We start from the raw sequence: 25,842 nt of genomic DNA on the forward strand, positions 1-25,842 counted from the left end.
CCAGCAGTGCTGCTGAGTGATACAGGAGTGATGTGGTTACAACAGTGTATGCACTGGTTCTTTCTCTTCGTGTGGCTATCTGGGTAAAGCAAGAACATCTGCACCCCATAAACTAACCCCTACCTTTAATTGTTTTGCAGTGACGATGACCTCATCCCTTATGACATGTCTGAGGATAAAGAGCTAAAAATTAAGGCTCCTATGTATATCCGAGACTGTATTGAAGGTAGGAGATTTTGGACTGAGTCTTTATCCATTTCCTACTGAACTTGGGAGAGTGAACTCTTGCATAGGTACATTTTTTCTGATCTAATTTGAAGAAGCTATAGAATTTTTGAGTAATTTCAGTTGAGTTTCTCATGCTGGTCATGCTGAGTGTCTGTGCCAAGACAAATGATTGGCAGAAGGAAGTTTGAGTATATACCCATATATAGCCATTCTGTTAATAACTTTTGTTTGTCCTTTGATTTAGTTCTGACTGGATCAAGATCTGAAGATGTGGACAAATGGGAAGCTACAATCAAGGCACTTGAGAGCCTGGTTCGGAGGAATCCAGCAGCAACAAGAGAGGTGAAGTAATATGAACTAGGTTACAAGAGGGCTGTATTGCCAGAAGGCCTATCCTTTTGCTGTCATGAGGAGACTAAACATGCCAGTGGAGAAGAAGGCCTGGCTAATGTGTAACTGGGTTAAAGGTACACATTCACAAGCTTTCAACTTGGAAGCAGAAGGAAATAGTTGCCTTGTAGGTGAGGCAATAGAGCACAGGGGAATAGAGGAGCAGCAAAAGTGCTGGCAGCACTCTGCTGTCTCCAGTGCTCAAAATAAAACATTCTACAAGTAGTGCTTGCTAGTGTGAGGAAGCTCCATGCTGGGCAGGAAAAACACTAAAAAATAAGATTACAGAGCAGCCATTTTGGATTTTGAATTGAAATTCAGTTTAATTGTTATTCCACAACGAAAACGGAGGCAAAATCAAATGCACTTTCCATATTTGTTTGTACAAGCATAATGTCTTGTGGAGGGAGTAATTGGATTGTACTGGTCAAGATAAAAAGCTCAGGGGAGAGGAACCTGGGGCAAGGTCACTGTGCAAAGAGTGCTTGCCACTATCTGCTAGTGAACATTTGCAAGTGTCGGAGACACCAGCTGAGAAAGAGAAGGGCTGTGCTGCTGTACCCTTTAACCCATCCGTTACAGTGACTACTCATTCAATGTCATGATGCTACTACTCCAAAACAGTCCCAGTGAAATGTGGACAGAGAATTGGCAGGTGGAGAATCTGTTCAAGGTTTTGGGAAATAAGTCTGATGGCAGTTGGCTTAATGTGTTTTCTCTCCCTCCTAAGGAATGGACATGTTGCCTAAACAAAAGACCTCCTTGTCTTTGTTTGACCATTAGAAGTGGTCCATAATTCCTGTGAGGAAAAAACCCAAACACCATCAGGGTTTTGATTATTCTTTTCATACTTTGAGCAGGTTAGTGTGGAGCTGGCAAAAATATTATTGCATCTGGAGGAGAAGACCTGCATTGAAGGCTTTGAGGCACTCCGTCAAAGAGCTCAAGTAGCTGTTTTAACCACAGACCCAATACCTGTGAGTTCCTCCTACTATTTTTCCTTTTTCCAGTTGAAGCACAGGCAAAAATTGAAGCAGTTGAAGTCTCTTTCTCATTTGATAGAGGGAGCTGTTTGTGTGGTAGAACAGGTAGTTCAGGTCTAACAATTATTTATGCTCCTGAAGAATCTACAAGGAATGTCTGAACCAGGGGGAAAAAGAACACCCTGTCAAACAAAGGAACTGTTTGGAGGCTGTTGGTTCGTGTGAGTGTACCTGACAAGGCAGATCAGATAAGAACTTGTTGTACTGAAGGGTTTCACATAAAAGGAGGCTGAGGCACAGAGGGCTTCTACAGAGAAAGGCTGACTGGTGACTGTAATGAGGGAATCACAGACTGTTTTGGGTGGGAAAGAATCTTTAAAGCCCAATTCAATTCCAAACCCCTGCCATGCCAGGGACAACGTCTACTCTCCCAGGTTGTTCCAAGCCCTGTCCAGTCTGGCCTTGGACACTTCCAGGAATCCAGGGGCAGCCACAGCTTCTCTGGGCACCCTGTGCCAGGGCCTCAGCACCATCACAGGGAAAAATTCCTTCCTAATATCCAATCTAGATCTATTCTCTGCCAGTTTAACATCTTTATCTTTCAGGCTAGCCAGGCCCCAGTAAAAAGCCTCCATCCATCTTTCCTGTGATGTTCTTTAAGTACTGAAAGGCCACAGTGAGGTCTCCTAGCTGCTGTGGTGGTTGTTTGGGTACCTCTGCATAGGAGGGAGAGAAGAATGATGCAGTCTCATCTATCATTTAGATTTTTTGGGAGAATCTAGAAGTGGAAGTGTCTGAATTTCCCATTTACACTGTGTGTTTCTTCTCTTTTCTTGGAGGCTTGCTGTTACTTAACAGGAAGAAGAATCTGTGAAATTAAATGCTTTTAGAGTTAATGGAAAGGCTGTTTCTAGCATGGGTCTGTGTTCATTGTACCCTGATTTTTCTGTACAGGTTGCAGAGTACTTGACCTCTCAGTTCTACTCTCTGAACTACAGTCTCCGTCAGCGCATGGACATCCTTGATGTGAGTGCTCTCACTTCCCACTTTCCTTCTGTCTGCTGTGCCAGTGCTGAGGTGTAATGGATTTACCTTTTATTCCTCATGGGAGGAGGCAGAGGCATGGGAATTTCTTACATTACTATTTGTGTCTGGCATTCCCCTCTTGTTTCTAATCCTGCTCCACTCCATCACACAGGGATCCCTCCCCACAGAATGCAGAGCATGTGTTGGGCATTTCCCTGGGAAAAGCCACTGTTTACTTTCACATCATCAGTCTGTTTTACCTTCCCTTTCTGAGGGACAATGATCTGTCTGTGACTCCTCCCACACTTGAGTCTGAAGGGGGAGCAACTACTCTGTTTCAGGGCTAAGTGACCAAGTGCTTGGTCAGTACCTCAGAGCCAGGTGGCTGTTGGAGGTCAATTTCCTGCTGTTCTTCACTCTAAAACTGTTGTGCCTTTCTGCCCTGTTGCTCCAGTCAGTTTGGATGCAGGTAACGCTTTTGTTGTTCCCTAGGAATTACCCATTTTTAACAGAACCTCTCTCTGTTTTATCTAGGTATTGGTTTTGGCAGCTCAGGAACTGTCCTGTCCCAAGTTCCATGGGAAGACCACACATTCTGATGTCCAAAAGCCTTGTATCCAGCTCCTTCCAGGAAGTGACAGCTCTAAGGGCTGGAGAAAAATCGTTGATGAGAGGATCAAAAGCAAGACTCGGAGATTTAATACGGTGAGGCTAGAGGCAAGCTAACGTAAAATCCACCAGAAATAGGGACACTTGGAGATACTGTAAGCTCTGTCTGGAAAGAAAAAAATACCTATGAAAGTGGGCCCAATCCAAAGGAAAATTTGTATTTCCCTTCTCCAGCAGGGAGGGGAAGATAAACCTGAAAATCCTTACCTGGCTTTGAGGGATAATTGTTCTGTGCTTGTTCAGAGCTTGTGTGGCCACTGCAGGGAGCTGTGACTTCAACTCACAATCCCAGGGCCTCTGTCAGACTAGCTGCCTACACTGTCTCAACCTTCCTATTTTCCAGAGAGATAAATTGATGCCAGTTTCCTAGTTTCCAGAATTCCCCTGTGGTTCAGCCTGGAGAGTTTGCCTTCCAAAACTCCTTTATCCCTTGCATGTTCTTGTTCCTTATATCTAACCAAGCAGTACTGAGGCATATTGTATTGAAATGTTTAGATGTGCTGAAGATCCAAAGTGGGAAGTGAGCAATCCAGTCAGAAACCGGTAGCCATAGGTATACAAGCAGTAGTTGACGACGGGCTGGCTGCAAGGAATCTGTAGTCTTGACAGTGTCCAGTGAAGTGGAAGAGCTGGATGCTGTATCTTGTGCCTAGACTTCATTTTTCTCTTGGACAGGGTCAGTGTCGTCTGGAACTGACTTCCTGCCCAAACGAGTTCAATTCTGTTGCTGGGTATTTCTTTTTCCCGTTGATTCAGCATTTTGACAGGTGAGTGTGAACACCTTAGGATGTGGGATGTGGACATGGCAACTGCCCGAGTGAAACTTTCTGCTTGCCCTACTTGTCTCAAAGCAGCAGGCTACAGCTGAGGAGCTGTGCAGGAGCCCAGTGACACCACACTGACACTTGTGTCTTTCACAAAGCTTGGGGAGGGGATGGTTGTAGTCTCTTGGACTTAAGCCTTTGAAGTCTTGTGGGGCAGGAGTATGTAGGACCCTGCAGGAGTGAAGATCCATCTGCAGGTACACAGACAAGTAATTCTGGCAGTTCCACACCAGTTGTCTTGGCTGGGCCTCTACTGTGGGAGGTTCACACAAACCACAGAGCTCGGACTGCAATCTTGAACCAAAGTTAGCTCTGTCTCTGCCTTGGCCTGTCACCTGCACTGGTCTTTGAGGCCACAGTATAAGACACAGGACATAGTTTATTGTCAGTCCCTTAAGTCTTTGTGAACCTAAGGAAGGCTGAGTAATCAGTTCCATGATAACCAAGATTATTATAATACCAGTTGTAATGGTATGGCAGTGGGGGCAGCTTTTGCCTATAGGTCTTTACAGGTAAAGCCAGGTAAAGCCTTTTGGTACAATGTGTGATACCTGCTGTACGAGTAGAGGATATTGCTCTGCGGGAGCAATATCCTCTACTGGTCTGGGAGAAAAGATGAGAGCAAACAGCTCTGAGTTCTGTTAACCTGATAGTGCCTGAATAATGACTGCTGTTGTAGGGATTCAGGCTTTTGGGGACAATTCCCCCTGCATAACCCTCCTGACTGTTCCAAAGAGGCACTGATCATCCTTCTCACTGCTACACAACTCTGTGCCTTGTACTTGCAGGCCTTTAACAACATTTGATCTTCTGGGAGAAGATCACTTAGTCCTTGGAAGACTGGTTCACACTTTAGCAGTTCTGATGTACTTGGCTGTCAACACCGTGGTAAGGAAGGGCAGAGGGCAGGGGTGACTTCCAGCCTGGGAACTTGAGGTGTCTTCTGGATTAGCCATGTGCTTCAGGGCTTGCTGCACTGAGACCTGCAGCAAGTTGGAGTTGAGTGGGCTGAGAAGTTGTGAACTGGGCTGGGAAGAAATAGTCGGAAATAGACATGGGATTCAAGCCATCCCTGCACTGTCTTTTGCTTTGTGTCAACTTCTTTGGGGGATTGGGCACATTATTTCACCAAAGTTTCCACTAAATTCAGTTGTATCTGATCTTAACAAAACATTTGTTCAAGCATTTGGACAACACTCCCAGGCTTATGATGGGATTGTTGGGGTGTCCTGTGCAGAGCAGGAGCTGGATTCATGACCCTTGTGGGTTCCCTCCGGCTCAGGACATGCTGTGATTCCATGAGCAGTATGTCTTGAGGTGCAGCTCTACAGGGCAGTGTGGATGGTGTTCAGTGCTGCTGTCACAATCCTCTTTTGCAGGCAGCGACAGCAATGGGAAAGGCACTGCTGGAATTTGTTTGGGCACTGCGTTTCCACACGGACTCGTGAGTTACTGTAGTTGTATGTTCTCATTTTTAAAGATCAGATGTGAGCCAGCCTCCAGTCATGGTTTGTCTTTGTCCAAGATGAGCATCTGGCTCAGAGTGTCAGTGACTTAATGCATTTACTTTGTGCTCTCCTCCAGCTATGTGTTCTTATGACTGTGTTTAATGTCAGCCCAATATATGAACTTCGCTGGTGTCTTCTATAGGTGTGGCAGTACAGCCATTACCTATAGAAAGGTTAACAAATTTCCTAACTACCTGTCCATGTGATAGTTTCATCTGTGTTTACCCAGGGAGCTCAGAAATTCCAGCATTCAGTCTTCGAAAGGAATTAAAACATGTAGCCAAAAGTCTGTAAACATCCAATTTCTGTTTTGCTCTCAAACGTGTCCAGGACTCTGAATTGTGCTAGGCTCCTGTGCACAGCATGACAGGGACTCTGTATGTGAGACACACTGCAAGATTACACCCCTAAGCAGCAGGAATATGGCAAAAGTTGTCATGCCATTTGAAACTGGAGAGCCCCTGAGGTGAGGAAATCAATGCAGAGCATAAAGTTGCATTACCAGTTCAGTCCTTGTCCACAGGTACGTGCGCCAGGGCCTTTTGTCCTGTATCTCCTCCCTGCTCCTCAGTGTCCCTACAGAACGAATGCTGGCAGACATGACAGAAGAGCTATTGGAGACTCAGTCCTGGCTGGGAGGTAAGATCTGGTGGGGTACAGCAGTACTTTTCTGGTCAGTGATGTGGTCTTTGTGCAGCATCTCTTTAATTGTGATGGCAGCAGTGATGTTCTGGCATTGTACATGAGAAATCTGCATGATCAGCAAGGAGAGCACCATGTGTGCTGTAGGGGTGCAGCACTGGGGTACCTGAGGCATAAGCCAAGAACTGGGTATGGCATTACAAACTGTGACTGTCTTCACAGGCCACCCAGAAAAATCCCCAAAGATAGTCTGTGCCCCCTTTCTCCATCTAAGCAGCCAGCCACCCACCTCATGAAGCTGCCTGAAGTGTTGTCACGATGCCTGTTACACCCAGGCAGCAACTTTGGCCAGCAGGAACAGACAAAGCTTGTACAGCCTGTTTACACCGTGTGCTCACAAGGGGGATGTTGTTAGAGCTGAAAACAGGAGGAAAAGGAGCATGGCCTAGTCTCTAGTTTCCTATTATCGATGCAAAGAAAAAGATACAAAAGACAGCAAATTACTTTAAATGCTGAACCCAGCACATCTTACATCAACACAAACTGTGTCTGTAGCTTCTGGCAGGCTGGAGCTGCACAGATCAGTGCTCAGGTACTGCAATGAGCTGGAGTGAAAAGAGCAACTAATGTTGAAGCCTTCACTGTGTTGTGTGTGTGATTCTTGTGACTCCCTGGTCTGGTTTCCTTCACCATTCTCACTTTTGGTGAGTCGCTTCCCACAGGGAGCAAGCAGGAAGCAACACTGACCCAGCTGGCCTCTGATCCTGGCAGGTTGGGGTGCTCTGTGCCCTTTGAACGGAAGAGAGCTGCCATGTGGGGCTGAAGACTTCACTTTTCCCATGACACTGTGTACTCTCAGGAATCTGCTTGTCTCTGCATTTAACACTGCTGTTACCAAGCAAAGCCTTTCAAGAATGTGTTTCCAGCATGAGGGTTTGCATAGTCTGTTTTCAGTGAGTTATTTTGGGGAGGAGGAGGATGACCAAGATAGTAGCAATTTTTCATGCTGGTAGGTAGTGTAATAGCCCTGTCTTTTCATCTAGTGCTTTTGCATGAAAGCTGCATGATTATTTCTGGTGGGAATGAGAGCAGGGTAAGATAACTGTTGTGGGTATACCAGAGAAAGGAAAACTGCTGTAGGAGTCGTTCAGAAGCCTTAAAGAATTCAGCTTCACATATGGTCAGGTGCAATTTAAGTGAAATTTAAAGGGCTTCTAGAGCTGCTTCCTGAAACACACCAGCTTCTTGAGCTGTGCCTTTGCTATTTATTGTAAGGCTGTTGGGGAAACAGTTGCACAGGGAGGTATTGGGCCCTCCCGGCTGCTCCAGCAGATCAAGTCTGGCACTAGAGACCTGCTTCTGTGACTGAATCACAGGTCTGTGCTCATGGACTTGGCTGTTGCTTCAAGGCTCTTCTAGACAAGATTTGCAAGAGGAGTTGTGTATTAGCTGTGTTGTAGCTGGGAATGGCCAAGTGTCCTGCATGGGAGCCTTGACTACTATGCCTTTTAGCCACTTTGGGTTTTAGCTTAAAGCATCTGTGTTTCTCCTGCCATGGCCAAAGCACAGTGATGAACAGTGGGATAGGAAATGTTATACATGAAGTGCTTAGTAGAAATCCACAGACTTCTTTCAGTTTGTTGTTACATCTGGACCTCTGCAAACTGCTGTAGTCCTATGACTGACTGTTGGCCCTTCAACCTGTTGGCTGCAGCCTGGCACTGTCTGCTTACTGGATGCATTGGGACATACCGGCTACAGAGAGAGACGAGAATCCACTTTGGACTTGTCCATCATTACCCTTAGTTACCCCGCTGGACTTGCTGCTGAGCAGCCTGATCCTTCCTGGGGGAGGGAGGGAGTATCTAAATGCTTCTAGGAAATGCCCTAGGAAAGAGCATTCCCTGAGGAACCTTTTGATTCCTCAGCAGCTGCCTTTGAGGGAAATCCCCACCCCTTGCAAGTGCTCTGCAGCTATGTCATGGGTAAGTGAGGTTTATGTCAGGACCAACAGGACACTCTGGTGCCTTGTGCCTCCCATGCAGTGCCAGCAGTGCCAGGTCCATGCTCATGGAACAGAAACAGCACCAACAGCACTCAGCTTTTGAGCTTGTTTCACTCTGCCTTGTAACCTTCCTTTTTGTCTTCTGCAGAGGGAGTATGAAAGCACCAGGTTGCAGCTCTCTCTGGATTATAAATAGCTGTGCTCCAGTGACATGAGTCATGTGTTTGGGCTGACAGTGCTGGGCTCCCAGCACACTACTCGTGCGTACAGGATATCCTCACACAGGCTCCCTGCTCTTCCAGGCTCCCCTGCTTAGACATCCTGCATGCATCCTGGTTGTTACTTTGCAGGCTCATTAAGGGCCCCTGGAATAACAGCTGCTGGGAACAGCCTCACATTGCCCTTATGTGCTGTGGGGAATGTGGAACCCGTTGATCAGAAGATTGGTTTCTCAGAGTGGAGAATGTGCTGAAGCTTGGGGCCTGTCACTTTCTTTCCCTGTTGGCATCATGACCCCAAATTCAGGAAGGAGCACTGACTATTTTAGATTGCAAGAATGGCAGAGTGGAGACTTTAGACTGTGAAGAAAGTGGATTTCTAGCTACAAACTTCACTCATGCTTGTAGCTCAGCTGTACAAAGCTTTTGTGTAGCTCAGGGTGACAAGTACAAATTCTGGCATGGAGATAATCCCATAGGATCCAAGGTCAGACAGTTTCTACAGTGTTTCAGACCAACTGACTGTTTCTCAAAAAAAACTGGAGCACTACCCCATGTGACAGTCAGGGCTTGGCTGAACTTATGCTGCTTTACATGATCAAGTTTGTGCATCTCTGCCTTCTGGCCTAATGCAGTTCCTGCAAGTCCTGATGTCCAGCCCAGCCGTAGGTGCAAATGCTGTTGTTTAGTTCTGTGATTGTCAGTAAAATAGTGAAAAGTGTTAAGGGCACTTTTTCCCATTCTCCAATTAATAATGGCTGCTTCTTTTGCAGTTGTGATGGAGAAAGACCCTGATGAGGACTGCAGAAGGCTGGCCCTGCAAAACTTGCTGCTAATGGAGAACCTGAAAAAGAAACTTGAAGCTGTTCCTTCCTAGCTGAAGGGTAACAGAAATGACCTTTACCTTGTGCTCTTGCCAGCTGGATGTATTTGAGCACTGCTGGGGCCTCTTCAGCAGTCACCTGGCTGGAGGAGAGGAAGAAGGGGGAAGGGTGCTGAGCTGTAAGCCAGCGAGCTTGACTTGACATCTGGACTTTGTAGTGGAGGCCAATTGAGTGAGCTCTGGGTATCCGGTACAGCGTGTACAGATGCAGGAAGGTAGGCAAGCGCTGCCATCCTCCCGCGCCCCCAGCCCCCACCCCAGCTATTTATAACCTTGGCAAGTCTGAGCACTCAGCTAAAAATACAGGGAAGATCTCACAGAGCCTTCTTGCCAGAAAAACAGGAGGGCTGGGGAGGGCCCCTTGCCACTGACCTGCCCCTTACGAAGGCTCCCACGTCCCTGAGCAGCTGGAGTTCGGGGGATGAGCTGTTGGTCTGCTGCTGGAAGGGGTGGAAGAAATGGCTCTACTGATGGGATGCAAGCACTGGATAACTACACTGAAGTGCTGAAAGTGTGCCAGACTTTAACAGCCTGAGCTAGAACTGGGCTGTGGTTAGGAAGGAATAGGACAGGGATTTCTTTTTGCATTATCTTAGTAGAGAAGTAAGTTTCTGCTAAAGAATAAATAATGCTCAGATTTTGACCTTAAAATCTCCCCAAACCTTCCCTGAAAGCAATTTAGAAACTTCATGTTCACCCCAAGTTTTGAAGCAAGTCACAAAACATGAAAAAGAAAAATCATTCTAAGTGTAAGGGCTAGTTTGTAAGAAAGGTGAGTATCCTGGTGATTGCTCCTTGGCAGGGCACGGTGACCGGCAGAGAGGTGAGCAGAACCTTGGTTCTTACGTTAAGCTTTACTTCTCTCAGTCATGCTTGGGCCAGGGAAGAAACTGACTTCCAAAAATCTGACTAGTAGAGTGGTTTGATGTAACTGCAAGAGAAGGAGCTTCAAAGTAAGAAAGAAGCTTTACTCACTCAGAATGACCCAGCTTGAGCAGTGATTGGACTAGGGGGCGTCCAGGATCCCTTCCAACCCAGGCACTTTGTGACTCTGAGGTTTACCCCAGATGTCTGTAAGGAGTTCTAGCCCACATGACCCTCTGATTTATTTAAACACAGAAGCTTTTGTTGGGGAGACTCTGCCTTCAGCCGGCAGGAGTGGGTAGTTTGACTTTTAACCAAGCTCCTATACAAATGGGATGGGGATTGTTTTCAGAAGGTCTCACTTCTAAGGAATCACAGACCTGCATCTTAGCAGATCACAGTTGTACTTGAAAGGCAACTCACAGTTTCCACCTCAGTTATTCAGCGCTTCTGTACTGAGAAAAAGTGAAGTTAAAATATGCAGTTCTTAATGGGTTTTTCTGCCTCAAATTTATTAAAATACTAAAACCAGCTTTCTAACAGGATGTGAATTCTAACATGTAAATTGCTGTATGCTGTGCTTGAGAGAACATATTAACTCTAATACTGTTGCTTGTACAGTCAAGCAGGAAAAATAAATTTCTTGGTAATAACCAAAAAGCTGTGTGGCAACAGCATGTGACTGATCTGGGCGCCCAGTGAGGATGGAATAAATGAGCTGATAATAAAGTCAGCTTTGCATTTGGTAAATTATCATTGTCAGGGGTCCTCCACTTCATCAGCCACTTCTTCCTCCTCCCTGTTATCCATGCTGCCATGGCCAGAGTGTGCTGGGGCCAGGGCTTGGCTCATGGGAACACCAGCTCCTCGGTGCACGGCCTCCATGGTCTGTGGGGACACATAGTAGCTCAGGTTCGAGGCTGGAATTCTTTTCTGCATCTCTTCCAGGTAGCGATAAGCCTAAAGGAATGCAGAGATCACTGTCAGAGGGAGCACTGCTACAGGGGCCCCAGTAAACCATTTATTGTACTTTGCACATTAAAAGTGAAGTTCATCAGCACAGCTGGAGGAACTTGCACTTGGCACCCTCATGTTTCATTGGAGCAGCAGGCACTGGACCTGTTCAGGGGGTGTGTGGCACATCTGCCCTGAAGGAGCGATTCACTGTTTCCTCAAATAACTGCCATTTTACAGTTTTCTTCTCTGGCCAGGTAGCAAACACAGTGTGTGGTGGCATTGCTGAAGCACACCCCCAGACTTACCCTCTACTCTCATTGAATTACTGGGAATGGTTAAGAATCTACCACCATTTACACTCTGTGTCCTGTAAGCTTTCCTTTTCTGTTCTCCCATAGAATGAAAAATAGAGGTAAAGTTCCTGAGCTGTGCCTCACCCTGCTGCACATTTAGGTTCCTACCATGGAACATCTTCCTGTGTGAGAGCCATGCTCCACCAAGCTGCACAGGTGAACAATATGGCTTCTGTAGGTTAGAAGAATTAGACTTTACTTACTGTATGGAATTCCTCCACTTGTGCATAATGCTGAACCAAAAATCCCAGGACATCACCATGCCGGATGGCATTGTCAAAGTCCTGTTCAGCCAGGAGCAGTTCACACTGCCTGACTGCTTCTTCAGTGTCTTCAGGGTAAACTCTAGGAAAGGGGAAAAGGAAGTGTCACAGCCGAAGGAGAGCATTCAGCTTGTCCAGCTAAAGACAGGGAAGAGTTTTTACTGCATTAGGTTTCATGACAGAAGCCCAAACAAAAGCCAGAAACCTCCCTTGTCCTGGGGCTGATTGGCCAGTGTGGGCAGCAAGGCAGGTGGAGATTCTGCCCCACCCTGCTCAGATGATGCCCCCACCTGCAGAGTTCCTCCCAGCCCTGGGGTCCCAGCACAGGCAGGATATGGAATTGCTGGAGCAAGTTCAAAGGAGGCCATGAAGGAGTTCCAAGGGCTGGAGCCCCTCTGGACCCAAGCTGGGAGAGCTGGGGGTGTTCATCTGGAGAGAAGGCTCCAGCAAGACCTTAGAGCCTCTTCCAGGGTCTAAAGGGGCTCCAGGGGGAGCTGGAGAGGGACTTGGGACAAGGGCCCTGAGGGACAAAACAAGGGGGAATGGCTTCCCACTGCCAGTGGGCAGGGTTAGATGGAATAGTGGGAAGAAATTGTTCCCTGGGAGGGGTGGGGAAGCCCTGGCCCAGGGTGCCCAGAGAAGCTTTGGCTGCCCCATCCCTGGAAGTGTTCAAGGCCAGGTTGGAGGTGGCTTAGAAGAACATGGGGTAGTGGAAGGTGTTCCAGCCTATGGCAGACTTTTGGAACAAGATGGTCTTTAAAGTCCCTTCCCACCCAAACCAGTCAGTGATTCTGTGATTTTATGATAGTCACCTTTCTGGCTTCACCTCCCTTGGTCTATATTCTTCTCTTTCAGGTTACCTTTCCATCTTTAATGCAACATTTTAAATGCACTTTTAAAAATCACATTATGGTTTCCCTGCTAGAAAAATGTATCAGCAGCTTTATTTTTTGCAGCAAGCTCCAAATTATTTATTAAACTCTAGGTGCTGTTACAACTTCTATCCTGCTATGATATTTCTGTCACTTAGTTTCTGTGCTATCCATGCTGCAGCTCACCTCTGAGCATGGATGAACCGCTTCATCAGACTCATCCTGCTCTGCAGGTGACCAAGTTTGCTTTCCTGTTCCACAGGGCTTCTGGCCTTTGCTTTGGAAAGGCACTTGTATGCTTCTGTCAGTGCTCTGTGGGCTTTTTCATAGTTCTGATACTCATCAATTTCTACCTGCAAGAGGAGGAAGGAGATGGTCTTGCTCCAGAGCCAATAAACCAAACACCTTCACCAGTCACAGAAAGGGCAGTACCTGAGCACATGCATCATAGAAACCTGCCAGGAGGTCAAGGGCCCCTCCTTTGGTGTAGAAGTTGATGATATTTGCAATAATCTTTGCATCCTTACGCCAATCCAGTGACTGCAGGTAGTTGGCTGCCATGATATAAATTTCTCTCTGTCTGGAAACTCCCGCAAAGAAGACAATTTTCTCAGTATCTCCAGATTTCAGCAATGCCCTCATAGCCTGGCAAGGGACAGATTGGCACAGAGGGAGAGATGGAAAATATTGTGAATGCAAAAACACCATCAAGATGGCTCAGAAGTTTCATCTGGGTAGCTACTGTAGGAAGTCTGCTTCAAGGTTTACTTTTCAAAACACCCTTGTTTTGAGGCTATCCAGGCTGACCTTTATCTTGTTTCCTGCTTGTGTGTATTTTTTGGTGGCAATGTGGTAGTTGCCTTGTCTCATGCAGCAGTCGGCAATTTGCTCCAGCAGCTCCCTCCGGGAATCCTCAGAGAGATCCTGGGATTCCTTGGAGACTGTCATCTTCTCAGCCAGCTCCTCTGTGATGGTTAGGTTCTGCTCCAGGCAGAGCTGCAGAGCTTCGTGGTACTGATGGGAGCAAGAGAGCAATTAGATGTTGCAAACACTACCATGATACCTCACGTTTGCTTGTGGTGTACCTACAGAAATCAGCTAGAAACACAAGTAGCTGAGGATGCTCTGTCTGGAACATTGGGCTGCAGTTATGTGTCTCAACATAAGCTCCTCTTCAGGCACTGTCCCATTTGTTTCCTAAGAAGAACATGTTTGTTCTTCCATAACAACATTGCTCTCACACAAGTGTGCCACTAAAGATTCAGCCATTTTGACTCTGAACATGACATTGTCAGAGACATACAAGTCAGGTTTGTTAGGCATGATCAACAGTAACATTTTCAGCAAATACAAATACATTGAAAGATTTTGTTGAATGTTTTGGTACTTCTCATATAGGAACAAATTCTGAGTAGGCTATACAAAAGCTTGTAGTCCAGAAAAGGCCTATGGTACCCTTTCAAAGTGTAGAAGAAAGCCAGCCATAGGAGCTTGTTGAAAAGGAGTGAGCACAGACTGATCTGGTCTCCAGCATTTTGGCAAGGCTGAGCTGCCAGTGCCTCTGAATCACTGGCTTAGGAGGAATCTTGAAACTTTACAAGTGTCTCTTGTATCTGTTTATCTGCACAGATGAATGGCTGCGTGCAGGTACACACCTGTTGTGCTCCTCGACCTGTGCAGAGGGGACCAGAGGGCTCAGCTCACCTTCTTGGCTGTGAGCAGCAGCTCCATTGCCTTCTCATACTGAGCATGTTCAATGAAGAACCCGGAGCAGCGGGCAAGCAGGGCTGGGTCGGATTTCTCATCCAGGTCCTCAGCAATGAGCTGTAGGGCCCCAAACTGCTGCGTGGCAAAGGCCAGCTCCAGGGCTTTGGAGAAGTGTCCTGCCTGCAAAATTAGGAATGAGGCTTCAAAGACTAGAATGAGCACTACAGAACCAGTTCACAGGACACTCTGGCTTAATAAAGCATTATTCACCATGAAAAAATTGCTAATAAGCAGGACATAGTAAGCACCGCAGCTGATTTAACATTCCTTTGCTGTAGAAACTGCTTCAGTGTAAAATCTGGGAATTTTTACCAAAAAACATTTACCTTGTGGTATAACATAACAGCTCTGTCCATTTGATCCCCCTTTTCCTCATAATAGCAGGCTGCCTCTATCATGTCTTCTGGTGAGCTCAGGAGAGCCAGGTTCATCAGCTGATCATTTAAATCATTTGCCTATTCAAAAGCAAAGGTTTGAGTCTGGGTGTGCACATAAAAATTTCATAATTCCAACTTCTTACAAGCCTGTGTCTTCATGCTGTCCCATAGTATTAAACTCTCACCCCCTTCTGTGTAAAACCTCTACAACCCAAGTGATTTTCAGCGTTGATTATGATTATTTCTTTCAGGGAATTTCTGATCTGTTTAAGAAAATACATTTCCAAACCACCAAGGCTTTATTGATCCACCTTTGGTAGATGTCAGCAGAAACCAGGAGTAGCTTCATCATGGACTGTTCAAGAGCAGGCAGTGTCTTATGGGACAGAACAGACAAACACCTTATACTACAAAGGGCAGAACCCTGTGCTGGTGTGGGCACGCTGCGCCTCTCCATGTACCTTGCACAAGCGGATGGCGTTGTTGAACGCCTGGGCTCGGCTGTAGAAGTGCACGGCCTGCTTGATGTCCTCCTGACTCTCGTACTGGCGTGCCAGGTGATAGGAGGCTGCCCCATTCCCCGTTTCATTTGCTATTTCAGCAGCCTACAGAGGGAATTGTACAGCTTTACTTCATGTCCATGCTCTTCCCAGGAATAAGAACTCTGGAAGCAGGTGGAAGCAGGCTGCCTTACCTTGTCAATGTTGCCTTGAAAACAGTGAACACGGACTAGGGAAAAATAATCCTGAGCCAGTGCATAGTATTTCAATGCAGACTCCATATCTGCTTGGCTCTCCAAGTACTGTGCCCACCACTTCCACAGGCTTCTGGAAAAGCAACAATATTAACTGCAGCAGTGAGAACTGACAGATGCTATTTTTCACTCCTAGAGAGCTTGAACTAAAGACTGAACACACTTCTTAGTGTGTTCATGGTTTACCCCAACCCAAGTGTGACACTGCCAAGATCTGCACTATACAGGAATTCAGCCCAGATAACCAATGTGGCAGTTCTTGTGCAAGTGCAGCATAAACCTGAAAAGCTGTTGGAGGGTCATAGTGGATGAGGCAGGGGTTGAATGAGACTGAGAAGATTCACACTCTGTCATCGTTGCACTCATCACAAATTGTATGTCAGACCTGACAGCCCCTGTAGAAGGAACAAGAATGGCACTGACTTGTCTTTCATCTTGTTGATGTAGTTCTCCAGGGCTTGTAAGTCTTCAGAGAGCATTCGAGGTACTTCAAACCTGTGTGTGTCTGACTTTTCATAGCTGTAGAGAAGAAGAACATATTAGATGTGAAAAGACAGCCTCCTTATTAGCTCTCTCTGTGTAAAACATCTATTTAATCTTGTTTGCCAGCCATCAACAGACAACACTGGCAACAACTGCTTCAGCTGTATAAGTTCACTGTAAGACCAGTTGCAGTCCACCAGCACCATCAAAAATTAAAAATTCAATGGTACTGCCAGGCACTTGGAATAAGGGAGGTGTGATCTTCACAGCACACAAAATACTTTAAAAGTGCCAATGATGTCCCAAAGAAGTATTCCAGAAAGTTCTCCAAGCATCAAGCACACCTGGCTGGACAGGTCACAAATGGCTCAGGCTCCACATTGTACCACCCACTGCAACATCAGCCTCTGCCACTGCTGAGAGGTCACTGCCCTTCCCCAGCACCCACGTCTCCTAACCCCACTGCCCACCATGGCCATCAGTGGGTCTGCCTGAGCACAGCAGTGTTCTGCTTTGATTCTGAACAGAATTTACCTTACTGGATGATGATGATAATGATGATGGGAACTTTCATATTGGAAAACTCATATAAAAACAAGATCTCAAACAAGAAATACAAGACTAACTTCTCATGGGACTTGGCCGTAACAGGAGAGGATCAGCCACCAGAAGCAACCAAATAAAATTAAATTCTGCTGCAGCAGTTGTGTCTGCTGGGACTCTCGGGAAAAGCAAGTAATTTTTTTTTCATAGAAAAGGAAAGAAAAGATCGCAGTGGTCTTCCAGAGACAAACACAGGACTGGATATGAGTGGGTTTTCTCTACTGGCCCAAACAGACTCTTGACTTTTTAAGACACTACACATTATTTGCATGGGAGGGTGCTGGAAGGTTTCACTGGGAATGCTTTCACTCTGTGAGATAGAAGGCACCAGAAACAGGAAAATAATTAATTTTTACTGGCCATCTCAAACATCCTCCTTCACCCATCTTCACAGGAGAAAGAGGCTCCCAGTCCCCCAGCTACACCCAGCTGGTGCTTACTGGGTGAGTGCCAGGTTCTGCTGCCCAGTTGCCTCCAGGTGCTTGGCGTAGTTGTAGTGCGTGGTGCGCAGGTGAACCCGGTCGTGAGCCTCGGCCGTTTCAATGGCTTTCTGCCACTGGTTGGAGGCCTGGTAGAACTTGTTCAAGAGGTCATACCGTTTGCAGTCCTTGTACAGCCGCTCTGCGTCCTCCTGGGAGAGGAACACCCAAAATCCCTGTCAGCCCCAGCCATGCTGCCTGTCAGTCACACCAGGAACTCCTTGGAGCAGTTTATTAGTGCAGGGCATTGCAGTGCAATTAAAACAACAATCATTCAGTCAGAGGGTTTAACCAACTAAATATATGGTTTATATATATAAAGCATATATATAGTTAGTTAAACCCTCTGGTCTGCGATAGCATGTTATTGGCAAACAGGATGGCTACATAAAAATAAGGAAAGCACTCTGATCCTGACATTTATTGTACAGGATTGCCTGGGGGGGAGGGAAGTGAAACAAGCAAGGCATCAATGATCAAATGCTGTCATCAGGAGTGTGAATCACCAAAAACGGAGACATGCTTTGGTGGGGGTACAGCTACTGATCATGCTGCCCACTCAGGGGTGAGGCTTAAGGGAAGATCTGGCACTCAGGATTTGAGAACTAAGGTGTTGCAAGCGAGGGAACCCCTGTGGCCTCCCAGCAGATTTCAGAGGTATCAATGCTGTTTGTGGACAACATTGTGAGCTCCATTCCTGGGAATAAATGTTAATCATTTATTGCAGAATTAGAACAGGAGGGTTTTGCCAGTGCTGACGCAAGGGCGAGAAAATTTGGAACTATTATTTTTATTCTCTGAGAGGTTCTAACTCCTGTGGAAGGAGCATTTTCCTGCTCCACCCAACTGCTGTCCAGCTGAACACTATATTTAGTAAATTGAGATTATCTGTCCAAGACAGAAAAATGCTTTCTGTCTCTTATTGTTTCAAATTTTAAAAAGCACAGAAAGTGGAAAAGGAAGATGCCTGCCCTAAGACTCTGTACAAGATGGAAAAAAGCAGTTAAACTGCTTTTTTTGCTGTAGTTCCTTTCTACCTCTCCAAACAGATCTAAATATCCAAGAAAAGAAGCACTGACACTTCTCAGCCTCAGAGTTTTCTCTGCCAGGAAGCCTTTACAAACATTTAGTTTGAATTTTCCTTTTTTCCTTACCTTTAACTCAGAATAGTTACTCTCTGTCTTTTTCTCTCTCTCATACTCATCAAGTAACTACAGATTGCTAAATACCTTTTCAAACCAAATTCCAATGATCTGGCCATTTTCAAGACTTCCTTTTCTGTGAAATCTTTCCAAGAGCTGAGAAATTTGCATTGATTTTGTCTGAACCTTTTCCAGTTCATCAACTATCTTTTCTGTAATGAGATACTTAAAAGCTGGAGGTCATCATTCCAGCTGTAGCTGCCCTGAATACATAGACAGGAGTTACCAAATCCAGGCCCCAGGATTTGGCATCTCCTCAAACGTGGCCCCAAACTGATTTTTGCTGTCATAGCACCTTGCTATTTTTTTTATCTAGTTCAGTATTTCCTATAGACTGTGGGTTATTTCATAAATTCTTTTCCAGTTTTTCCGTCTGACGGATCACATGCCTGGATCTCTTATGGTTTCCAAACTAAAAATTTCTGGCTTTCTTATGGATCATTGCTGAAGGTATTAAATTAGTGGAATATTAATTCCCTTCTAACTAGCACCAGTCAGTTTTCTATCCATGTGACAATGCTGGTCTCAAACCCAGCTTAGATATCAGTTCTATTGGCAATCAAGGGGAATGAAGGCAGACATGAGACACAAGGTTCACTTCGGGGTGTATTTGCTGCCAAGTTAGGCTCCAGATGGGGGAACAGCCAGATCTTGTCCTCTAGTTGAGCTGGATCCAGCCATGTTCCTGCTCACACAGTGGGAGAGGTCAGGATAGAAATCTGTGTGACTAGGCATCCCTGGGACAGCACAGGCAATGAATGTGACTGACCAGAGCTGTCTAGCCCCACAGGAAAAGTCTATTTTCCTTAAACTCTTTCAACAGCCTCAGGTCAGCCCTTACTCTGTGACAGCACACAATTCTATCCATTCACTGTAGAAACAAATAATTTAAAAATGGAACTTGTGTTCCATATCAGAGCTTAAAACATGTTTGTTGAAACATTTTAACTATAATAAAATACAGCCTTTTTTAAATCCAGTGAGACCTAGAATGACCAAGCTTGGAAGAGGCTTATGCCCCAAGAACGCATATTTTTGTTAAATGTTTCACACATAAAACAATCTTTAAAAGATGTTTCCTTTAGTCAGCAGTTTCTTTCACTGAGTAATTTTTCAGGGTCTGATATAAACCATTCACAGCTTGGCTGTGGGATTTACCAGCATTCCCAGCTGGATGGCCAGCACAGCCACCCTGGCCTTCTGCTCTGGCTCTTGCTCAGCCTCCCGCAGTGCCTTGGCTCCTCTTGCATGACCCATGTGCCCCAGGCAAATTTTGGCAACATCGAGCCTCTGAGTCTTCACACACATGCGAGCCATGTTCTCCCAGACAGCCTCACTGCAGAAAACAGGAAAAAAGAGGAGAGCTGTTATTGTGTCACCTGGAAGGCAAGTGAGGTGTGAGGAGGGAGAGTGTGAAAGGGGAAACCATCATTACGTTGGGAATGGGGTGACTGTAACAGAGACTCCAGCAGCTGTGTGAAGACTGAACAGGAACAGAAGCAGGCTCACACACAAAGGCCAGTTCTTGAGCTAAATGACCCCAACCTTAAAGAAATATTGTGCACTTTGATTTACACCAATGTGTAAACAACAGCAGTTACACATCTGTTCTGGAGACAGGGTAAGAGAGCTGGGGATATTCAGCCTGGAGAAGAGAAGGCTCTGAGGAGAACTTAAGAGCACCTTCCAGTGCCTAAAGGAGCTCCAGGAGAGCTGGTGAGGGAGCTGGGATGAGGGCCTGGAAGGACAGGACAAGGGGGAATGGCTTTAAGTTGCAGAAGGGGAGATTCAGATTGGAAGAAATTCTTCCCACTGAGGGTGGGGAGGCCCTGGTACAGGTTGCCCAGAGCAGCTGTGGCTGCTCCATCTCTGGAAGTGTTCAAGGCCAGGTTGGATGGGGCTTGGAGCAACCTGGGAATAGTGGGCATCCCTGCCCAAAGCAGGGGTGAGTAGAACTAGAGGGTCTTGAAGGTTCCTTCCAACACAAACCAGTCCATGATTCTATGTTTGCATGTATATAAACATTTATCATGTGCCCATCCTGCTGTAGCTGCAACCTATAGATAGTCACAACTCCCACACTGATGTTCAGAAATCAAAATTAAAATTATGAAAAAAGTCTTGACCTCACACTGGAAATCTCCTGTTGCAATCTGGAGTAGTTTAAATACTGAACAACTATTGGGAGCCCAATTGTGGTACTCAGTAATAGGGAATGATGTGTAGAAAAATTACCAAGCAAGCACATTCTAATTTAAAACTTGCATAAAACAGACAAAAAGAAAAGCTTTGTGATGCTCAGAACAAAACTCAGGGCTATGAGCTTGGAGTTAACACTGCAAAGTCCCCTGCCAAGGCAAGGCAGGATGGGCTGAGGACCATGCTCCCAGCTGGAATGGCTGGCAGGATTGCTCAGCAGAAGGAGCACAACAGAACTGAACATCGCAGAGTGGGACAAGCAAATATTTTCACAGATTCTATCCACTTTTGAGACTCTTCAAAATTTCATGCAGTATGTTTGACTAATAAAAACCATGAGCATTCAAAATAAAGTTTTTTCCAATGTCACCCTCAGCAGAGGTCAGTCTGTGCAGTTCTCAGGTACCAACATAGCACAAAGTAAAGATCTAAATATTTAAAGCAAGGAAAAAAGAAGAAAATTGTAGAATAGAATGACACTTTATGACCTGCCACCAAATTCCCTTCCAGTTTTCCTATGTTTGAAATGTTTTTCTGTTTCCAGTGGTTGTGGGAAAGCCCTGTATATGCAGGAGAAATTGACTAACTGGGAAGCAGCGGAACAGGTGAACCACGACCTGCTCTTCAACAAGTACACTAAGAAAGGCACAGGAAAAATTCTTTGTGTAATTTACTCAAGAATTAGAGCATCTTTTACTTGCAGCGCAACTCATATGAAGGTTTCAGATATTAATCAACATAAGTACTACAGACTTCACTGAGACAAACGGCATAGAGAAAATAAAAAAGGAATGGAAGTGATAAATCAAGGACAAATTTTAGAAAGAAGTGTTTCTGGTTTAGAAAAGCAAGAATGCATGTCTGAGTGCCACCTTTCTTACAACTGAGTGGTATTCAAACATAGCCTCTTCATGCTCTTCTCCCTCATGTTGAAGTTCCCCAGCTGAGGAGCCACAAGGAACATTGAAATAAAGCACGGTAATTTCAGACCTGGAAGGGCCTGACAGAAACCATCACCACTCAATACAAAAATGCTACCTTGTGTCAGCAGATGTAACCTTCCTAATTTCTGAAAAGTTGAAACAGTTTTCTCTTTTATTCCAGACACTATCTGTATCCGGAATTGGGAAAAGTGGGAAAAACACCTTTAAACAACATTGACACAATCAACATGATGTTAGTTATGTTCACCTGGCTTTGACCAACACAGCCACCTGAGTTCTGTCCTTAGGAAAAGCTGCTCAAAGCTGCATCTGGGCACAGCTGTGCTTCACAGCACTTGAAGAGAAGTACATTTCCCAAGCTCTGCAGTGTGCCAGAAGAAGCTGCCAACAGCCAGCTGGCTTGGAGTGAAGGAACGCACGTCTGTGCTGGCCTTTGTCAAGCTGACTAACAGTGAGTTTCTGAAAGGAAATCAAAGTCTTTCTTTTTTGGAGCTCTGACAGCTCTCAACTCCCCCATGCAGGAAGATGAGAGTTCATGGGCTCAAACAGGCAAGAGGATGAGATTCTTATTTAGACTACAGGGAGTGGAAACTTTTGAGAGAAAACAAACTACACAGTGTATTTTAAAGTAAAAAGTTAAAAGATAACGGTGTGCAGGGAGTCATAACAGGATTTAGGAGATGTTGCTCATTATCTCTCAGCTGTTTTAAGCTTTCCTGGATGGCAACAATTCTTGCCAGTGTCAAAATTCATCAGGAGCTGCTGCCCCTAGGACTCCTCTTTGGGAGCTCTTCCCCCCCCCACCACCTGCCTTTGGGCCACACAGGCACCCAGGTACCTCTGCCCTAAGGAGCTGGAGTTCTGCCATCCCACCTCTTTCTCCTACACTTCAAACCATTTGCAAAACGAACCTGAGAGTCTTGAGCCATGGGTATGCTGCTGGCAGCAACAAACAGATGGAGAAACATGTGCAGTCAATGTGCTCTGCACTTGATTTTATTGTGGCAGGCACTGCCTTCTCCCACCCTGGCTGGGCAGGGGGTGAGCCCACGAGGCTCAAACTTTACCAAAGACACTGAATTTGGGAGTGTTCACAGCAAAGCACAGCTTGCATGGACTCACCCAGCACGGAGACCACAGCAAGAGATAAGAAGGACAATAAAGAAAGGTGTCCCTGCCCATGGCAGAGAGTTGGTGCTAGATGGTCCTTAAGGTCCACCTCAAACTGTTCCATGATTCGAAGATCTGAGAGACATGATCAGAGCAGCTCACCAGCACAAGAAGCCATGGGAGGTGAGACCACTGACTCCTTCTGACCATCCCTTCTCCTGCTTCCACCCTGAAGAAACACCTGAAGGAGTGTTTTACCTAAGGAACCCTTGCTCTGCCCAGAGCAGTTGCCATACCCCACTTGGTTTGGCTAGCAGCTGCACAGGGCAGAGCAACAGCCACGTTCCCCATGGAACTGCAGCAGACATTGGATCTTTCCAGTAGACACATCCTTCACAAGAGGGACAGTGCTCTGATAAGGTACATGGAGAGGAAAGGGTAGGGAAGGGCAAGGGGTCCTGGCAGCATCCACAATCCACTTCCATTTCTCTCTGTTTCATGAAGACCAACCTCAACCACAAGCTGCACAACCTCCCTGGCAGCCACACACCTCCAGCACCAGGGCAAGTTTTGCTGCCCTTCAGAAATGTGGGCAGATGGATGTGGGTCTGGTGAAGGAACAAAAAACAGGAGGTGCAGAACAGGTTCACTTAAATCCCAGGGAAAACCACAGTTTATTTCAAAACAGCTGCCAGTGTAGTAAGAAAGCTGAATTTCTCCATGCATCCCTAAAAGGCAGCAACTCTACTTTCCACGCCTGGCCCTGCTGTCCATATAAAAATGCCAAGTAATATTTTTCCCTGCCCCCAACTGTGACTCCAGGAATTTCCTGTTCTTCCCCTCCTCCTCCTCCTTTCACCACCCCCCCCCGCCCCCCAAAGCCTCTCACATCTGTACTTCATCAGCCAAAGCTGGAAATTTAAGGAAGCCCAGGCACAGCAGCAGTGGGAGCAGAGCCATGGAAAGGCATCCCAAGCAGCCTGAGAGCCCCAAGCCCCTTACCAGGCACAGGGATACACTGCTGAATCCTGTGCTCCCAGGCTCCAGGCCACATCCACAATGCCAGGGATTTGGGAAGCAAATGTTGATGCCTCTTAAGAGTGGACACAAATCTTACCACATATTTGATGAAAGTTTCCTTGCTTTGTATCTGACCTTTCACATCTGTTTTTCTGTGGAACTGTGTTTACAGCATCCACAGTCCTCACAAACTCTTCTGTTACCATGTATTTTTCATTGCCTAAAGCACTAAAGTTTAAAGGAAAAATGGAATATTATTTAGAAGTGCTGAAAATTTATATGTCTGAAGCATCTCACTGAAAAACCTTTTCTCCCTCTATTTAATGGGCTATATTTGGGAAATTAACATTGATCAGGATAAAAAAAAATCTCTTTTCAATGTGGGCCGCATTTTGTTGAACTGGACCCTATAATATACACATTATATATAACAAATTAATATTGCATTCTATAATGTTATATAATGTGTTAGATAATCACAGAACCACAGAATAGTTTGGGTAGGAAAAGACATTAAAAACCATCTTATTCTAAACCCCTGCCCCTGGCAGGGATATCTTCCACTAGACTGGAAAACTCTAAGGACTTATGAGAGAAAATGAGGTTTTAGCTGATGTTGCTAAATTAGGTTTGATGCTTTTAATATAAAATGCATTTATAGGATCCTGGTTATAACTTTCCACGGGGCTAAAAGACAACAAGGAATTAAGTAATAGATGAAAAGGTGTAACGGTTCAATGAGACTCTTTATAGCGTTCATGATATTATATGAGCTACTCTAAGAAAAGTCAGGCATATTTCATGTATGATCCAAACACTGAAAGCTGATGAGGCTACTCCTAAAAACTCTTCCCTGGCAGAAACATACCATTTGATAAAGCAACTTCACAGAATGGATCTATAATATCCCATTGAATACATAGCTTTGTTCCACTTACCCTCATAAAACCAACACCAAGAGATTGCTCTGTGTGGGTTGTATGACACCAACCCCTGTGCCCCACAGAATGCCGTGAGTGCTGAAAAATGAACATACTGCTGCCTGTTTGTCAGCAAAGAAGCATTCACTAAGGCAGTGTTTTATTAAGGATCAGGATTCCCATACTGTTTAAATTTGATATTAGGGAAAATTTCTTCATGGAAAGAGTGGTTGGGCACTGGCACAGCGGCCTGAGGAAGTGGTGGAGTCACCATCCCTGGAAGGATTTAAAAGCTGTGTGGATGTAGCACTTGGGGACATGGCTCTGTGGCTAGGGCAGTGGTCGGACTTGATCTTTTCCAACCCTTATGATTCTATGATTAGACTGATTTGTTCAGCCTTTGTAAAATATAATTGCTATTGTTTTTAATGTTACATGAGAAGGAAGCTTGGACCCTCCTGAAAATACACACTCCAATTTCACCAAATCACAAAAATCAAATGGGGGGAGGCAGAAGCAGGTGTGTGACATTTCCCTAAAGGTAAATCTGTCCTGGCATTATCTGCATGTAAACATCATCTGCCTTGCTGCTGAATGCCTGGCTTATAATAAATAATAACATCATAATAACAAGTAAATCATAAGTAACAAAAATCATAATAACAAGTAACCCAAGGGGTTTAAAATATGCAAAGACAGTCATTGCTGGTAGGACATTTATTTGAAGAATGGCAGACACTACTGTGCTTATACTGGAAGTTCTAAAACCAGAAATGTACAGAAACATGACCAATCACAGGGAAAAAGATAAACCAATGATGCTACAGTGCTCTCAAGGGATGAAGATGCTCAAAGTACTTAAAACTTAATTTGTTTAAAAGATTAAAAATTATCAGAGCACATGGAGGAGGGTTGAGTTCATAGCCAGGTTAGTACCTTCAATTTCAGTAGCTGAAAACTAATTACAGGAGCATATCAGCTTTATTGGAATTTTCCCCCCTTCTCTCACCAACAAGTCTTGAAAAGAAAATGTTGTCTTGCAAAAAATTTCAGACCAGTTTCTTTCTGTATATCGGGTCAGGGCAGATTGGTTGGTTAAGGGCAAAGCCTCTTGTCTTGGCAAGATGGAGCCGCTATAAAATGAAATCAGTTTGTAACCTAATGTATTGATTACCAGGATGTGAACTCCCGTGCCAGCCCCCCAGGTGTGGCAGTGCCCGGCGAGGCAGGTCCGTGCCAGGTCTCAGTGCTGACAGGATGTTGTGCCTTCAGTTCAGTGTGTACGAGGCAATGCTACAC

At 45.5% G+C, this 25,842-nt stretch overlaps 2 protein-coding genes across 16 annotated transcripts in view; one reads left to right on the forward strand and one right to left on the reverse strand.

Moving 5' to 3' along the window:
• The window catches only part of TELO2 (telomere maintenance 2), a 35,939-nt gene that overhangs the window by 9,063 nt on the left and 1,034 nt on the right, over window positions 1–25,842 (forward strand). For 3 of the 12 annotated variants that reach the window (XM_039732508.1, XM_039732513.1, XM_039732515.1), the window contains 10 exons: window positions 141–226; window positions 473–570; window positions 1,479–1,595; window positions 2,556–2,627; window positions 3,162–3,332; window positions 3,972–4,063; window positions 4,909–5,008; window positions 5,500–5,564; window positions 6,152–6,267; window positions 9,267–10,031. In XM_039732508.1, the coding sequence (XP_039588442.1) occupies window positions 141–226; window positions 473–570; window positions 1,479–1,595; window positions 2,556–2,627; window positions 3,162–3,332; window positions 3,972–4,063; window positions 4,909–5,008; window positions 5,500–5,564; window positions 6,152–6,267; window positions 9,267–9,370 (1,021 nt within the window). In that variant the 3' untranslated portion in view covers window positions 9,371–10,031. Of the gene's footprint in view, window positions 1–140; window positions 227–472; window positions 571–1,478; window positions 1,596–2,555; window positions 2,628–3,161; window positions 3,333–3,971; window positions 4,064–4,908; window positions 5,009–5,499; window positions 5,565–6,151; window positions 6,268–6,992; window positions 10,032–11,188; window positions 11,732–15,080; window positions 15,215–21,653; window positions 21,861–25,842 lie in introns of those variants that run through there. The other 9 variants (XR_005630230.1, XR_005630228.1, XR_005630231.1 and 6 more) reach the window with 9 other exon arrangements.
• Window positions 10,862–25,842, reverse strand: part of IFT140 (intraflagellar transport 140) — an 88,300-nt gene continuing 73,319 nt past the window's right edge. For all 4 annotated transcript variants that reach the window (XM_039732503.1, XM_039732504.1, XM_039732506.1 and 1 more), the window contains 12 exons: window positions 19,509–19,686; window positions 17,110–17,300; window positions 16,007–16,102; window positions 15,524–15,656; window positions 15,291–15,434; window positions 14,779–14,907; window positions 14,390–14,572; window positions 13,493–13,699; window positions 13,118–13,330; window positions 12,872–13,038; window positions 11,754–11,895; window positions 10,862–11,200 (listed from right to left, as the gene is read on the reverse strand). In XM_039732503.1, the coding sequence (XP_039588437.1) occupies window positions 11,000–11,200; window positions 11,754–11,895; window positions 12,872–13,038; window positions 13,118–13,330; window positions 13,493–13,699; window positions 14,390–14,572; window positions 14,779–14,907; window positions 15,291–15,434; window positions 15,524–15,656; window positions 16,007–16,102; window positions 17,110–17,300; window positions 19,509–19,686 (1,984 nt within the window). In that variant the 3' untranslated portion in view covers window positions 10,862–10,999. The remainder of the gene's footprint in view (window positions 11,201–11,753; window positions 11,896–12,871; window positions 13,039–13,117; window positions 13,331–13,492; window positions 13,700–14,389; window positions 14,573–14,778; window positions 14,908–15,290; window positions 15,435–15,523; window positions 15,657–16,006; window positions 16,103–17,109; window positions 17,301–19,508; window positions 19,687–25,842) is intronic.

This window comes from Passer montanus, unplaced genomic scaffold (assembly GCF_014805655.1).
Source record: "Passer montanus isolate IOZ18808 unplaced genomic scaffold, ASM1480565v1 scaffold8, whole genome shotgun sequence".
Classification (NCBI taxonomy): Eukaryota; Metazoa; Chordata; class Aves; order Passeriformes; family Passeridae; genus Passer; species Passer montanus.